The sequence below is a fragment of the Mesoplodon densirostris genome, chromosome 3, assembly GCF_025265405.1.
Source record: "Mesoplodon densirostris isolate mMesDen1 chromosome 3, mMesDen1 primary haplotype, whole genome shotgun sequence".
Lineage (NCBI taxonomy): Eukaryota > Metazoa > Chordata > Mammalia > Artiodactyla > Ziphiidae > Mesoplodon > Mesoplodon densirostris.
Window position 1 is genome coordinate 125,874,269 of NC_082663.1, and position 14,243 is coordinate 125,888,511.

Here is a 14,243-nt window from a genome sequence, read left to right on the forward strand (position 1 = left end):
TAAATGGATAGTAGCTTAGAATTGAAAGATGGTTCTTTCAGTATTTTTCCCTCTTCCAAAACAAATTACACTTGAATGTTGGGACTTCTAATAAATATACAAAGTGAAAGAAAATTTCTCTTTAAAAGGAAAATTCTCATGTCAAGCCATTTCACTAAATGCAAGTCTGGGGAAATGAGTCACGGTGACAGGAATGGAGAGACACTGAGCCCAGGCCCGGCTTTGAGTACCTCCCACCTCCTCCCTGAGCCTCTGTTTCAAATTTCTCTGTCTTTTGAATTCATTTAGTCTCCTTCCCAGAGGTGCGTCACAGGAGACCTTCTGGAAGTTATATGTCTGAATCCTCAATGGGGGGGAAGGATGAACCAGCCTCCCCAGTTTCAAGCAGACTTTACTTTGATGTCAAAGCTTCTTGATTCCCCCGTATTCCATTTTTGTAGGAGGAGAACCCTCTGGTCTGTTTTTCTAGATGGTGAGCTTAGGGTGGATTAGAAGCACTTGATTAGCTCTTACAAAGCAGCATTTTTTATTGGCCATTTTTGTTCTAGCTACAGTGGAGATTGATGGATTGTTACTTTTGGTTACAAAACCCAGGAAGAGAGGAGGGGGCTGCTTTGGAGACACTTTCTCAGGGAGCCAGGGGTGGTGCCATGGCCTCCAACTTACTGTTGCATTTAGAATGCCAGATAATAAACAACCAGGACTCGGCCTTAACAAAGAAGTCAGTGGAATAAATAAGCTGGAAAAGGTTGAAGGGAAAAAGCCAAGGAACATGTAAGTAGAGGATTATATGGAGCCATTTAAAACAACAAAAAGCAAGAGTAACAAAGCAGCAGATGGAATCTGGCCGCACATGGCCTTGCCAAGCTAACTCTGAGAAGCGAAGTGTTCTCTTTATGTCCCCTGAAGCATTCATGGTGTTTCCTAGCCAAATTCTCAGGCTGTTTCTATGGCGCTTACAAGAAAAGAATATAGCAGTGTTGATGTGGCCCTTTCCCCTTCCCATTCTGCATCCTCTTTGCGGCCCTGTGAAATAAATCTCTGGTTCAAATGAAATTGCGGAAAAGAAAACGGAAAATGGAAAAAAAAAAAGTGCTGTAGGGGCAGGAGATGCTGACTGGTTCTGATTTTTCACAAAACAAGGAGAATTTCTCTAAGAGTAGAGTAAACGGTGTTTATTTTTCATTGGATTTTTTTTTCAATCATCAAATGGAGTTGCTTAATTAAAAAAAAACGTATCTCTTTCTTTTCTCTTTAAATACTACAGACAACCTCATTTTATCTCAGCAGACACCTAGAAACAAAACACTGGACCCACCAGAGAAAACGGGGCAATAAAAGCATCAGAAATTCAAGTCAGCTATGGAAGAATTACTGTTAGCTGGCAGCTCTCAATTCTAAACAGAAGTGTCCCAGAACCTGTTGGGTTTGACAAAATTTCTTAGAACTGCGGATTTGGGAAGGTTGGACTCCACGGACTTCTATTCCATTTGTTTCCTGCAGAGGGAAATTAGAGTCGATGCATCAAATGAACACCCAAAGAAACATTTAAAAACGTGTTTGACTAGTATTCAGTATGTGAGATTATTAAGTAATAACTTGTCTTCCTAGTTAACCTTGTCCTGGAATATATATAGGTTATTTGTAGCCGCCACTGCTATAATATTTTCTGAAGGATGCCAAGCTGTATGCAAGATCTTTTTGCTAAAGTCCAGACTGTCGACACTGATCTCGTCTTTTCTCCGCTTGCCCCCCACGCACACTTTGCGCGGTTTTAGGATAGCTCGGGGTTTGCTGTTTTCCCTCGAGGCCTCAAGGGTAACATCGCGCTTGGTGTTTCGGTCAAACATCCTGAAGAAGTTGTTGTAGGAGCCCGTCATGATGACACTGCAAGGCAGAGAGGAAAAAGGGAGTGACTGAGTGCTACAGACAAAGGCTTTCTAGAGCAAACGACACCACAATGTGGCCAGCTTATGGCACCACACAAGAAACAAACAAGAGATCAAAAACCGCAACAGGCTTTGTAGTGTGACTGTTGAGTTTCTCTGGAATCACTAATAGCAACAAACTCTCTGGCTGGGTGAAGGATCGTGATAACCCTCCTTGTTATTTACCAATAGATTCCTTTTGGTTCTTGGGCTCCATAAATGAGTCCAGTGGTTTTAATGATCTCAGCCCACCTCCCTCACATCAGGATTCTGAGGCTGGAGTGAAGTTATGAGAGTAGGAACACTGAAAACAACCGTCATTGTACTGTGTACATTTAAAGCACGGTTACAGTACGAGGAATTCTGTGTTGCCCGACTGCTAAGGCTTTCTCGCATCAGCACTGCAGGAGGGATGCTGGCAGTACAGCACACATACCAGCATGTTTCCTCCCCCTGCTAAGAACTGGATCTAAATTCAGCCTTTTCCAAAAAATTAGATGCCATCATGGTCTCACTCGGGAAGGGAGTAAACAAAAATTCAATTCTGAAAGGATGTAGGGTAAGGAAATAAGCCTTTGAGGGGACTGACAGATGGTTTCTACCTTTCTACAAGAGTTATCCATTCGCAGGCATATCTACCATTGATTTAGAGAGCAGTGAATGCCAGAGCCTTCCAGAAGCAATGGACTGACTCTTTAATGGTGACAGTTCGGACAAGATGACAGGCTGAGGGAAAGATATCAAGTGGCGTCCCATTGTGGCTGCCCCCTGGAGAGGTGGGTGTGGTCTTGCTTGTGGGTGAGGCTCTGAACTGACTGGCTGGTTAGGATGGGAGAACACAGTGTCTCATCTAGGGTTGGAGAAAGGTGAAGACAAGATTGGGGCTGAGCCAAGGGGCTGAGTTTTTGGCTACTTTGTTAGCTGTCCAAGAAATTAACCAAGGGTTAGATTTTGTTATGCTGGCCCAGGAAACTGATGCTGTGAAATGTGTGTTTCTGTCATAGAGCGAGCTAATATTACCTCATCAGGCAGGGTGCTGAGTGCTTTTACCCCAGACTTCATTTACTCTTCCTTCATCCCATGTAAGGGATTTACACAGGAGGAAAAGTGAGTGACTTGTACAGTGTCACACATCTAATAAGTAGCCAAGTCAGGTCTCCAGCCCACATCTGCCTGACTCTGGGGCACAAGCATTCAGCCACTTGGCCTCACTACTTCCCATGCACTGACCTTTGCTTCCCTCACCATGACCCGACTTGTTTTTAAACAGTAAGAGAAAGTCTTTTCTGGGAAAATAATCTCAACCTTATCTGGACCAAGAATAACATTTTCTCATTTATGGAAAGAAATTGTAATGCAGTGGAAAGCATGTTGATTTTAGGATTCAAACTCTTCCTCTTGTCTCTACTGCTTACTAGTTCATGAGGTTGGGCAGATTACTTTATCTGGCTGAGCCTCAGTTTCCTCAACTGGAAAATGGGGATGGTGAAAACAATCTTGATGGATTGTGGTCGGGATTAAAAAACATGATGTGTGTGAAAGTACCTAGTAAGTACAGTTTTTGAATCTTGGTTAAGATAGGAGGGAAACTGGAACAATAACAACCACAAGTATTAAAAAAAACCTATTCTTAATAAACAATGAATAAATGACAGCTGGAAATGAAAGTAAATAAAATAATAGGGCTGGGCTAGCTTCTTTTCCCCTCGAGGGCCTTTGTTACTATGTCACAGTTGCTCTGCCTTCTACCTACTGGGCAGTGTGACATGCGTCCTCTGCCACGTGGTGATTCCTTCCAGGCCTAAGTGGAAGGCTGATTTTGGATCACTGACAAAAAAAAGCCCAACAAGGGTCACAGAGGGAGAGCCTGCACTCACTAAGAGCTCGACTCTCTGAGTGCTTTGCCGTGATAGAATTTCCCTGCTTCCAAACACTACTGCTGATGCCACCTTCATTGAGGAACAGCCCCTGGTAGCCTGTGCTTACTTCTCCAGGAAATCAGAGAGTCATCTGTAATATTTGTCAAACCAAAAAGAAACTAAGGGGAGGTAATAGGAAGTACTGTTGAAATCAAAGGCCTTAAAACAGTCATAAATCACTTTCAAGACATGTGATAAATGAGGCCGAGTAGAATTCGGTTAATGAACCACCAGGGCCTTTGGCCAGGTCTATACTGGAAGCTTCAAGGAATAATTTTCCATCTAGAAAGCACACTCTGCAGTCATCTGAACTATTCATGCTGGAAATTTGCTGGTGGAGCTTCATTTTAGGCATGTTGACCCAGCTCTGGGAGTGTCTTGTGTGTACAAGGTAGGAATTTCTTTCTTTTTTTTTTTTTTTTTTGCAGTACACGGGCCTCTCACTGTTGTGGCCTCTCCCGTTGCGGAACACAGGCTCCGGACGCGCAGGCTCAGCGGCCATGGCTCACGGGTCCAGCCGCTCCGCGGCATGTGGGGTCTTCCCTGACTGGGGCACGAACCCGTGTCCCCTGCATCGGCAGGCAGACTCTCAACCACTGCGCCACCAGGGAAGCCCCAAGGTAGGATTTTCTTGAGGTTAAGTGGTCACCTGAGCCAGTCCTGAAAGAGGAGTCAAGGGTGTCACTCATCCCTCCCTCCTTTCCAGGCCTGCCTCAAGGGTCATCCAGTGGTCCACACAGTGCGTCTCTGCCAGGCCTCGGGGCTGATTTTGATCTCCCTTTGGTTGCACCCTGCTTAGGATACACAGCCCAGGGCCTTTGCAAAGAGAGGGACCACCTTTGGAAAGTTCCCAGCCACACAGACCTTTCTTACCTGTCTGACCCATTCCACACACATTCAAATTTATCAAAAATGCAGTCATTTTCGTAGAGGGAGCACAGCTTGCTGCGGAGGTAGTCGTGAACCTGGTTGCGGGGGAGGACACATTAAGAGGGTGTTATTATTATTATTATTATTATTATTTTTGCTGTACGCAGGCCTCTCACTGTTGTGGCCTCTCCCGTTGCGGAGCACAGGCTCCGGACGCGCAGGCTCAGTGGCCATGGCTCATGGGCCCAGCCGCTCCGCGGCATGTGGGATCTTCCCGGACCGGGGCACGAACCCACGCCCCCCACATCGGCAGGTGGACTTTCAACCACTGCGCCACCAGGGAAGCCCAAAGGGTGTTATTATTTTTAAAAATGATTTCTCTGTGTGAAGCTCCTCTTTGGATGTGAGCTGTTAATTCTTTCAGTGTAAATGTGGCTTGAATCGGATGGTCTCAGATCTGAACCCAGGTGTGGCCCTTTTCAGCCTTGGGACATTAAGATAAGTCGGTGAGCTGCTTACACAGCTAGTGTGGATTAAACAAGCTTGCTTACATAGATGGTGGCATAGAGCAGGGCCCATTAAGCAGAAGAGTCCCATTTTCTAAGCTGCTTTAGAGGACACCGTTCATTCAGCTTTTTATTCGACAAATATTTATTGAATGCCTGCTATGTGGTTGGGAGAGACCCATGAACAGAATACCCCTGGGGGTGCTTTCCTCCTAGTGTTGGGGAAGAGACTGTATAACCAAGTAAATATATAAGATATTTTAGATGGTTGGTGATAAAGATATAGAGAAAAAAACATGGAAAAAGGGAGTGGGAGTATTATTTTATACAGGGTGAGTAGTCAAGGGTTCACCTGAGGTGGTGGCATTGGAGCAGAAGCCTGAAAGAAATGAAGGCACCTCAGTGGTATCTGGGGGAAAGGCTTTCCAAGCATGGGGAACAGCAAATGTAAAGGCCCAGAGGCAGGAGTCCTGGAGGCAGTGCGGTGGAGGGTGGCAACGAGCAGAGTGTGGAGGCCTCAGCGTGTGCTCACCAGTTCCCGTAGGCCCCTTACTCTGAGTGATGTGAAAGACTTCACAGAAAGGATGCTGAGCCTGCTGTGTCGTGAAAGAGTGTAAGCCTGCAGGGCCAAAGGCAGGGAGGCTAGGTACAACCTGGGTGATAGATGACGGCTTGGACGAGAGCAGGCAGTGGTGGGAGGTGGTCGGATTCTCGACATGTTTGGAAGGAGAGCTGATGGGTCTTGGGGATGGATCCACTGAAGTGTGGAGAGGAAAACAGGAGTCAAAGAGGGCTCCTGCATCTTTCTCTTGAGCAAGTGGAAAGACGGAGTTGCCACGTTCATTTTGGGGATCTATAATTTGGAGATGTCTATGCAAAGGGAGCTCATCCAGTAGACTCTGATGTGATGTGCGTGGCACAGCCCTGGAGTATGCAGCAGTTTTCTCTTCTATTTTTCAGTGAAATAAGAAGCAAGGTTATGAGCTGAGAGTGAGGAAGGGGAGGGGGTAGCTGGGAAACAGTGCAGGGTTTCTGGAAGGCGCCGAGGGCCGCTTGAAGTTGTTGGATGTGAATTTTAAATGCATCTGGTCAGCATGATTGGGGTGTTTTTCTCCAGCTGCATTCAGCAACTCAGGTGAAGATGGCAAATAGGCAGAGGATGAGGGCTTGGAGGGTAGTAATCTGGGTGCAATTCTGAATTCTTCCTGAGGTCTGTCATAGGGACTGGTAATTATAACAGGCATACATAATATGCCAGCTTGTTATTATTAGCCAGGCGCTTTATCCATAGACTCTTATTTCATCTCTAACATCATCTTAGGATGTAGGTGTTGTCATTCTCTTCGCTTTAACAGAGGATGAAGTACCGGGTATGACACCATTTGTCCGAGATCACACAGAAAAGGAAATGACAGAATGGGAAGTGAACCCGGAATCTGGGTTCTGGAGCACACACACACTTTTGCTTTCTCTAGCAATCTACCTCCCACTGTCTCTGCCTCATTGGCCTCGCCTTACGTGGGGTCTCAGTCCTAGACAGGAGCTGGGAACTGAGGTGAGGCCGAGAGGGAGCTAAAATTGGGTGAAGGCAGAGGGACCTTATGAAAAGCACTGTTTGACTTTGTTTAGATGGATAGTGATGGTTCACTCTCCCTTTTCCTGCAGCCTAGGCCCTTCTCCTCCCTTGACCCCAGAGTTCTGTTGGATGCTGAGCTCAGAGGCTCAGCTGTGTGCTTAGCACTGGGCAGAGGAATGAGATCAGATTCATTCCTTGTTCCATTAGATGTTCCGGGTATTTGAAAAGCTCTCTGAGTTATTTGGACAGTGTAAGGATTTCTAAGTCTGCAAATTAATTTCCTCCACCTTTACTCTCTTGTTCCCAAACAGTTCTGGGCCTTGTCAGGGTATCTGCTTCAGTGCTATAGTGACAAGAGAATCCATCTGCAGCTGGGCTTTTGGCTTTGTTAGGTAATGGGATGTAAGGGTGAGGCTTGTGTCTTGAGCTTGGGAACTCTGCTATAAATTAAGACACTGTCCTTCCCTTCCTCCACCTTTTGTGAATATTGGAAGTGGCTCAGATCTGATCTGGAAGGCGATTTTGTTTGTAGGGCCATTTCTGCTTGTTGAAGATCTCTAGTTATCATTAGGAATCCTTGAGCAAAGCAGAAGAGAGTCCTGGGCCAAAGAGAGAGCTGATTCCAGGTCTTGACAAACTTTTTCTATAAAGGCCCAGATAGTAAATAATTATACTTTGTGGGCCATAGAGCAACCACCCAACTCTACCCTTGTCATGCAAAAGCAGCTATAATACATAAACAAATGAGTGGGAGTTATGTTCCAATAAAACTTTATTTACAAAGATAGGTGGCAGGCAGGATTGGCCTCTGAGTCATGGTTTGCCTAACCCTGGTCTTGACTATAATTCCCCCTCTCCCAAATCAGCACAGACTAATTCCTTGGAAGAAAGGGATGGTGGAGGTAAGGGCATAAATTGGGGGTCGAACTTTTCTTCTGATGGTTGGAGGACCCTGACCTCAAGAATCCATCTCTTTTCTAGAAAGCAAACCTGATTCTTGCCTCTTCTTGATTTTATCATTGACTTGCTTCCAAGTTCTGTGTAATAGAGGGAGAAAAGGAAGAGGAGTGGGGCTTCTGAAGGGGAAGGATGTCAAGATGGAATTAGTGCAGTGGGCAAGGGGAGCCAAATTTATTATCCTTGTATTCCAGATCTCCTACTTTTTGAAAGAAAAAGGCAAAATTGATCCTATTTTCAATCTTATCTCCCCCTACTGCTTCCTCTTACCTGTTATGGAGCACTTTTTTTCATTATTTTCCTGAGACCTTTTATTTATTTATGTATTTGATGCACCATTTTTTTTTTAAGTTTAGCAGATTTAAAATGTTTGTTGTGTTAATTTCAGGTGTATAGCAAAGTGATTCCCTTATATACACACATATATATATATATAATTTTTTTTTCAGATTCTTTTCCCATATAGGTTATTACAGGATATTGAGTAGAGTTCCCTGTGCTGTATATACAGTAGGTCCATGCTGGTTATCTATCTTATATATAGTACTGTGTGTGTATGTCACTCCCAAACTCTCAATCCATCCCTCCCCCACTCCCTCTCCCCCTTAGCAACCACAGGTCTGTTCTCTGGAGTCTGTTTCTGTTTTGTAGATAAGTTCATTTGTGTCATATTTTAGATTCCCCAAATAAGGGATATCCTATGATATTTGTGTTTCTCTGACTCCACTTAGCATGATAATCTCTAGGTCCATCCATGTTGCTGCAAATGGCATTATTTCATTCTTTTCTAGGCTTATTGATATTCCATTATATATACATGTATCACATCTTCTTTATCCATTCATCATTGACAGATGATGGACATTTAGGTCACTTTCATGTCTTGGCTATTGTAAATAGTGCTGCAGTGAACATCGGGGTGCATGTATCTTTTCATATTACAGTTTTCTCTGGATATATTCCCGAGAGTGGGATTGACAGATCATAGGGTAACTCTAGTTTTAGTTTTTAAAGGAACCTTCAGACTGTCCTCCATAGTGGCTGTACCTGTTTACATTCCTACCAACAGTATGGAGCAGTTCTGGGAGGTTCCTGATTACCTCCAACTGAGGGCCTCTACAGGAAAAGATGATCTATTACACTATGAAGGTATGTTGCATATATATTCTGTTGTTAAAAAAAAAAAAAAAAAAACTTAGGCAGAGAAGATGGACTTTTTTCCCATCAGAGGAGGGAAAAAGGTAAGATACAGACATGAGAAACAAACATCTAGAGAGCAGAGTGAGGGAAAACTTGACTCGTGGTCCTATTTGATGCTTCTCTCTTCATGTTGCAAAAATTGTTTCTATGCTATGTTCCTATGAGCTTGGGGATGGCCTTCCTGACATTAAGCTGAGTCTCCCAACACAGTGGTTCTCAAATCATGTACTTGTGGGAGCCTGCTATTGTATAGTTGATAGACCACTGTGAGGCCTAGCACGATTAAACTCTGTTGGTTTGTTCTCCTATTTCAGGGGTTGACAAACTTTTCCTGTAAAGGATCACACAGTAAATATTTTAGGCTTTGTGAGCCATGTGGTGTCTGTCACGACGACCCAACTCTGCCGTTGTGGCATGAAAACAGCCATAGGTAATAGGTAAATGATCAGGTGTGGCTGTATTTCAATAAAACTGCTTTTACAAAAACAGATGGGGGGCTGGATTTGGCTCCACAGGTCACAGTTTGTCAACCTCTGTTCTATAGGAAAACGTGAACATAGCTCATCATACTTAAGTCTACAGCTTCTTATTCCCAGAAGCATGCTTGAGATCAGTTGATGGATGTATGAAGATACAAAAGAGTATGTTCATGTAGCAATCACATAAGAGTATCTATCACCTGTCTCCCTGCCCAGGGAAGGCAGTAGTAATTGATGATGGAATTCCTTCCCACCGGACCAGTCCTTACAATTTTTTTCAACAGTGTTCCAGACACTCACTCACTCAGTTTGTTTACCATCTTTGATATACTATATTACCATCTGATACAGTATATAAACTTAACTAAATTGCTTTGAAATATGTCATCTAAAATAAGTTAAATAATTTTTGTAGTATTTAATTTCAATAATGGGCTATGAGAGCTCTTGCTCAGTGTTCTACTAGGTAAACATGGTTTGAGAACCATGACCTTAAAATGCTGATGATTTCATGTCACAGCTAGCTAGCTTTGTTCTAAAAGTCTTTCCCTAAAATAAAAGTAGTAATTACTACTTAAGTTTATATACTGTATCATATAGCCTAATCTACTTTTCTCTAAGCACGGCTCTCCAGCAGGCCACATCCCTGTCAGGTTCTAGTTCCCACTGCCATCGCTTTCGTACTAAGGGATGTAACACCAGATGGTTTGACTGCACAGCTGGAGGGGGACACTCCTGTTTGCTCTAGCCCTGTGCTGAAGATGAGGGCTGTGAGCGGGAGCCTGAGGGCAGCACGTGGGGGACAATGAGAACGCAAACACACAGGGGATGCTACTTGAATCACAGGGGTAACCAAACTACCTCGACCACATCTGTGGTCTTGAATTCTGGCCCCCAAACCTTTTTACAGCTTCACGGTCAGCCATCAAAGTCCTCAGTGTCCTCAACCTCCTCTCTCAACGTTTCCTGCTTCTCCTGAGGCAACTCACGTGGCGGCTGGACTTCTGCCCTCATGTGCCAAGGTGGGTGGGCTCTGTGCTGCTCAGGACAGTCATCATTCCTGTCTTGGGTCCTCAGCTCCTTCCAAGTCATGCCATCCCACATGACTTCCTGCTACCCATCCTTCTTACAGTCAGCAACAGTTCTCAGCCCCTCTACCCCACTCCTGGAGGCCATCTAGTGCCTCAATCTCTCTTCCATCGCCATCCCTGCCATCATTCTTAGCGATTCGAATACTCTGGACTCTTGGTTACTTGGCCTCATCATTTTCAGTATGTTTTGTCCTTTGCTTTCTGGGTCATATTATGAGCCTTGTCATTACTATAACTGTATTTGTTTAGTAAGTATCACTCTTGCTACTTCCTATCAATTCTTCATTCCCCTTATAACCTACCTTAGATTCAGCCATCCATCATTCCAATCAATCAATCACTCCCTTAATAGATACCTTCAGCAAACTTGCTTTTCTCCCTCCTTCCATTGTACTCCCTTGGCAAAACCCCATCACTGGTTAAATCTAACTTTCTGCTCTTCCTTACCTATACCAAGCAGGTGAATGTGGCTGGGAAAAAACACACAATCACACAGATTAGTCTCACTTTAAATCAATAATATAAACCTCAAGTGGATCCCTGAGCAACCCTACCATACTGCCCTAGTCAATTCACTCTCTTAGACGAGTTTTACACTTTTCCTTCTCATTCAGCTAATGACCTTGCTTCTTATTTTACTGGAAAATAGAAGCAATAAGAAGAAACCATCTGTATGTTCCCATCACAAAATTGACAAACCTACTGCATCTGTAGCTATTTACTCTTTTCTCTTTCCTTTGATGGATGAATTGCCCACCTCATCTAAGTCCAATTCTGCAGTGGAATCTATTCCCTTGAGAAGTTGACTGCTTCAATTAATTATCTCCCTCTCTACGAGCTTACTCCTATCAGCATAAAACAAGCTGTGATGACTTCCTCAATCCTGCATTCTGTTCCAGCTACTACCCCATTTCTCTATTCCTCTTCAGAACAAAATCTCTTTCAAAATTTCACTACAGGGCTTCCCTGGTGGTGCAGTGGTTAAGAACCTGCCTGCCAATGCAGGAGACATGGGTTCAAGCCCTGGTCGACCCCACATGCCACAGAGCAACTAAGCCCGTGCGCCACAACTACTGAGCCCACATGCCTAGAGCCCGTGCTCCGCAACAAGAGAAGCCACCGCAATGAGAACCCTGTGCACCACAAGGAAGAGTAGCCCCCTGCTCACTGCAACTAGAGAAAGCCCGCACCGCAATGAAGACCCAAAGCAGCCAAAATTAAATAACTTAAATAAATTAAAAAATTTTTCACTACATTTCCCATGCTCTAGTTATAGTCTCTCTTGAACCCACTCCAATCAGACATTCATTCCTACCACTTCACCTATAACTAACTCTTTAATTAAGGTGCCTGATCATCTCCATGTTACAAAATCCAACTGGCCATTTCTCAGTCCTTCCTTGATTCAGCAACAGCATACGGCAGTTGGTGACTTCTTCCTCCTCGAGACAGTTTCTTCACTTGGCTTCCAGGACTCCTCTCAGTTTCCATCCTACCTCACTGGCACTTTCTGCAGTCTCTCTTGCCAAATCCGTTTCCTCTCCCCAGCCTGTAAACACTGGGGCCTCAGGGCATGGTTCTTGACCTTTCCTCTAGGCTAGATCTATCCAGACTTACACTGAACTGTCTACCTGCTATTTCTGGATGTTCAACTCGCTCAACATGTCTTTTATTCTTCTGCTTTGTAAGCCTTTGCAGGCAGGGGCTGATTTGGAACCCCTGAAGAAGTGCCCAATCTACATACTAGTGGGTGGTGGTCTGTACCTGGTAAGTCTCGATGGGGCGGTTTTCCATGTTGAGATCCCAAACTTTGACCGTCAGATAGTCTCTGGTCATGATATACCTCCCACTGTGGCTGAACTTCACATCCGAAATCGAAGAGATGATTTCAGAGAAAAACGACCTGTTGCTTGGATCTTCCGGCTCTTCAAAAACTGCAGAACAAAAGCAAAACAAAACAAATTTAGTACATCCTTATCAGCTGATGCTAACGTGTTTGGGCCAGCTAGAAAGCCAACAGTCTAACCTGGAGTAGGGCTGGAATCTGTAGAATATAAGTTGCTAACAGAACTGTCAGCTCCCTGGCAGCAGAACAACCTGTCACTGGTTTCTATATTTTGTTTCTCATGGAAGGACTCCCATGGGACTTGTCATATCCACAGATCTGGCACTGACGATTCACAAGCTCCAGGTCTATGTATCTGACTCTTTCACTTTTCCCCATGGTTCCTGGGTATCACTGCATATACTATAACCTGTAGTCATCTTACACACTTAAAATTTTGTTTATGCCTTTTTTGGAGATATAATTCACATACCGTAAAATTTACTCATCTAAGTTTTATAGTTTGGTGGGTTTTTTTTAGTATAATCATGCAACCGTAAACAAAGTCTAAATTTAGGACATTTTCATTACCTCATCCCGTGTAAAAAACCCACAACTCCATTCCCATTAGCAGTTACTCCCCATTACCTATTCCTGCAGCCCCAGGCAACCACTAATCTATTTTCTTGTTTTATGAAATTGCCTATTCTAGAAATGTCACACAAATGGAATCATTCTCCCTCTCTCTCTCTCTGTGTGTGTGTGTGTGTGTGTGTGTGTGTATATATATATATATATATATATTCTTTTGTGGTGACTGGCTTCCTTCCCTTAGTGTAATGTTATCAAGGTTCATCCATGTTGTGGCATGATTCATTCCTTTTTATGGCTGAATAATACTCCATTGTATGGCTATATTACATTTTGTTTATCCATTCATCAGTTGATGGGCATTTGGGTTGTTTCTACTTTTTCGCTATTATGAATAATGCGGCTATGAATAAACACAAATTTTTGTGTGGACCTATGTATACGTATCTCTTGGATCATGGTGCTTAATAGTGGGACTTTACTGCCTTGGGCTTAAGGTCAGACTACCATTGACTAGTTGTGTGACCTTGGGCAAGTTACTTAACTTTTCTGTGCCTCAGTTGCATAGGTAAACTCTGGCTACAACGTCTTTTGTATATATTTTCCATTTGCTCTGGTATCTAGCTGCTTATTATTTCATTCAACAGATTCAGCTGAATAAAAGACACTGAAGCTTATTGTAAGCTGCCTTAATTCATCTTTCTAACCTTGTTTTTGAACTTCTCTCGTTCAAATTGGATGTGCAAAATACATCTTGATGTTTCCCATCTTTATGCCCTGCCTGATCATTCCTCCTTCATTGTGTCATATTTTGCTTGATTCATATGTCTCATCTTTTACATGTTATTTTAGCCCCAAATGATCTTTTCTTTTCTCTGAAGCCCCATCACACTTGGTCTGGCCTGTTCACTTAGCATTTGCTCAGGTATTCTCCCAATGAAAGCATCATTTCTCACATTAGCATTTAACAATCCATGGCTTATCTCAACTAGGAATGTGTGCTTATTGAAGGCAGGATTTTGTTTTTTCTTTTCTTTGTACTGAGACTCTTGCACATAAATATTCAATAAATAGTTGTTGCTTGATTGGAACCAAAGCCAGATAAATTAATGAAATCTTTGCCTTCTGGGTGCTTAGCATGTATGATGTTGAGCTATACATATTTGCCTACATTTAATTATTTTTGATCTATAGTAATGGCAATTGAGTATGGTTCCACTTAATAAGCGTTTCTATTACAATTTTAGGCTGAACCAAACATCAGTCTTCAGGTCACTGAGTAACTCATCCCCCAAGGCTTC

At 43.5% G+C, this 14,243-nt stretch overlaps 1 protein-coding gene across 2 annotated transcripts in view; it reads right to left on the reverse strand.

Moving 5' to 3' along the window:
• Positions 1–1,607: 1,607 nt before the first annotated feature.
• The window catches only part of PPP2R2B (protein phosphatase 2 regulatory subunit Bbeta), a 456,765-nt gene continuing 444,129 nt past the window's right edge, over positions 1,608–14,243 (reverse strand). For both annotated transcript variants that reach the window (XM_060092035.1, XM_060092036.1), the window contains 3 exons: positions 12,291–12,460; positions 4,721–4,812; positions 1,608–1,887 (listed from right to left, as the gene is read on the reverse strand). In XM_060092035.1, coding sequence (XP_059948018.1) covers positions 1,608–1,887; positions 4,721–4,812; positions 12,291–12,460 — 542 coding nt within the window. The remainder of the gene's footprint in view (positions 1,888–4,720; positions 4,813–12,290; positions 12,461–14,243) is intronic.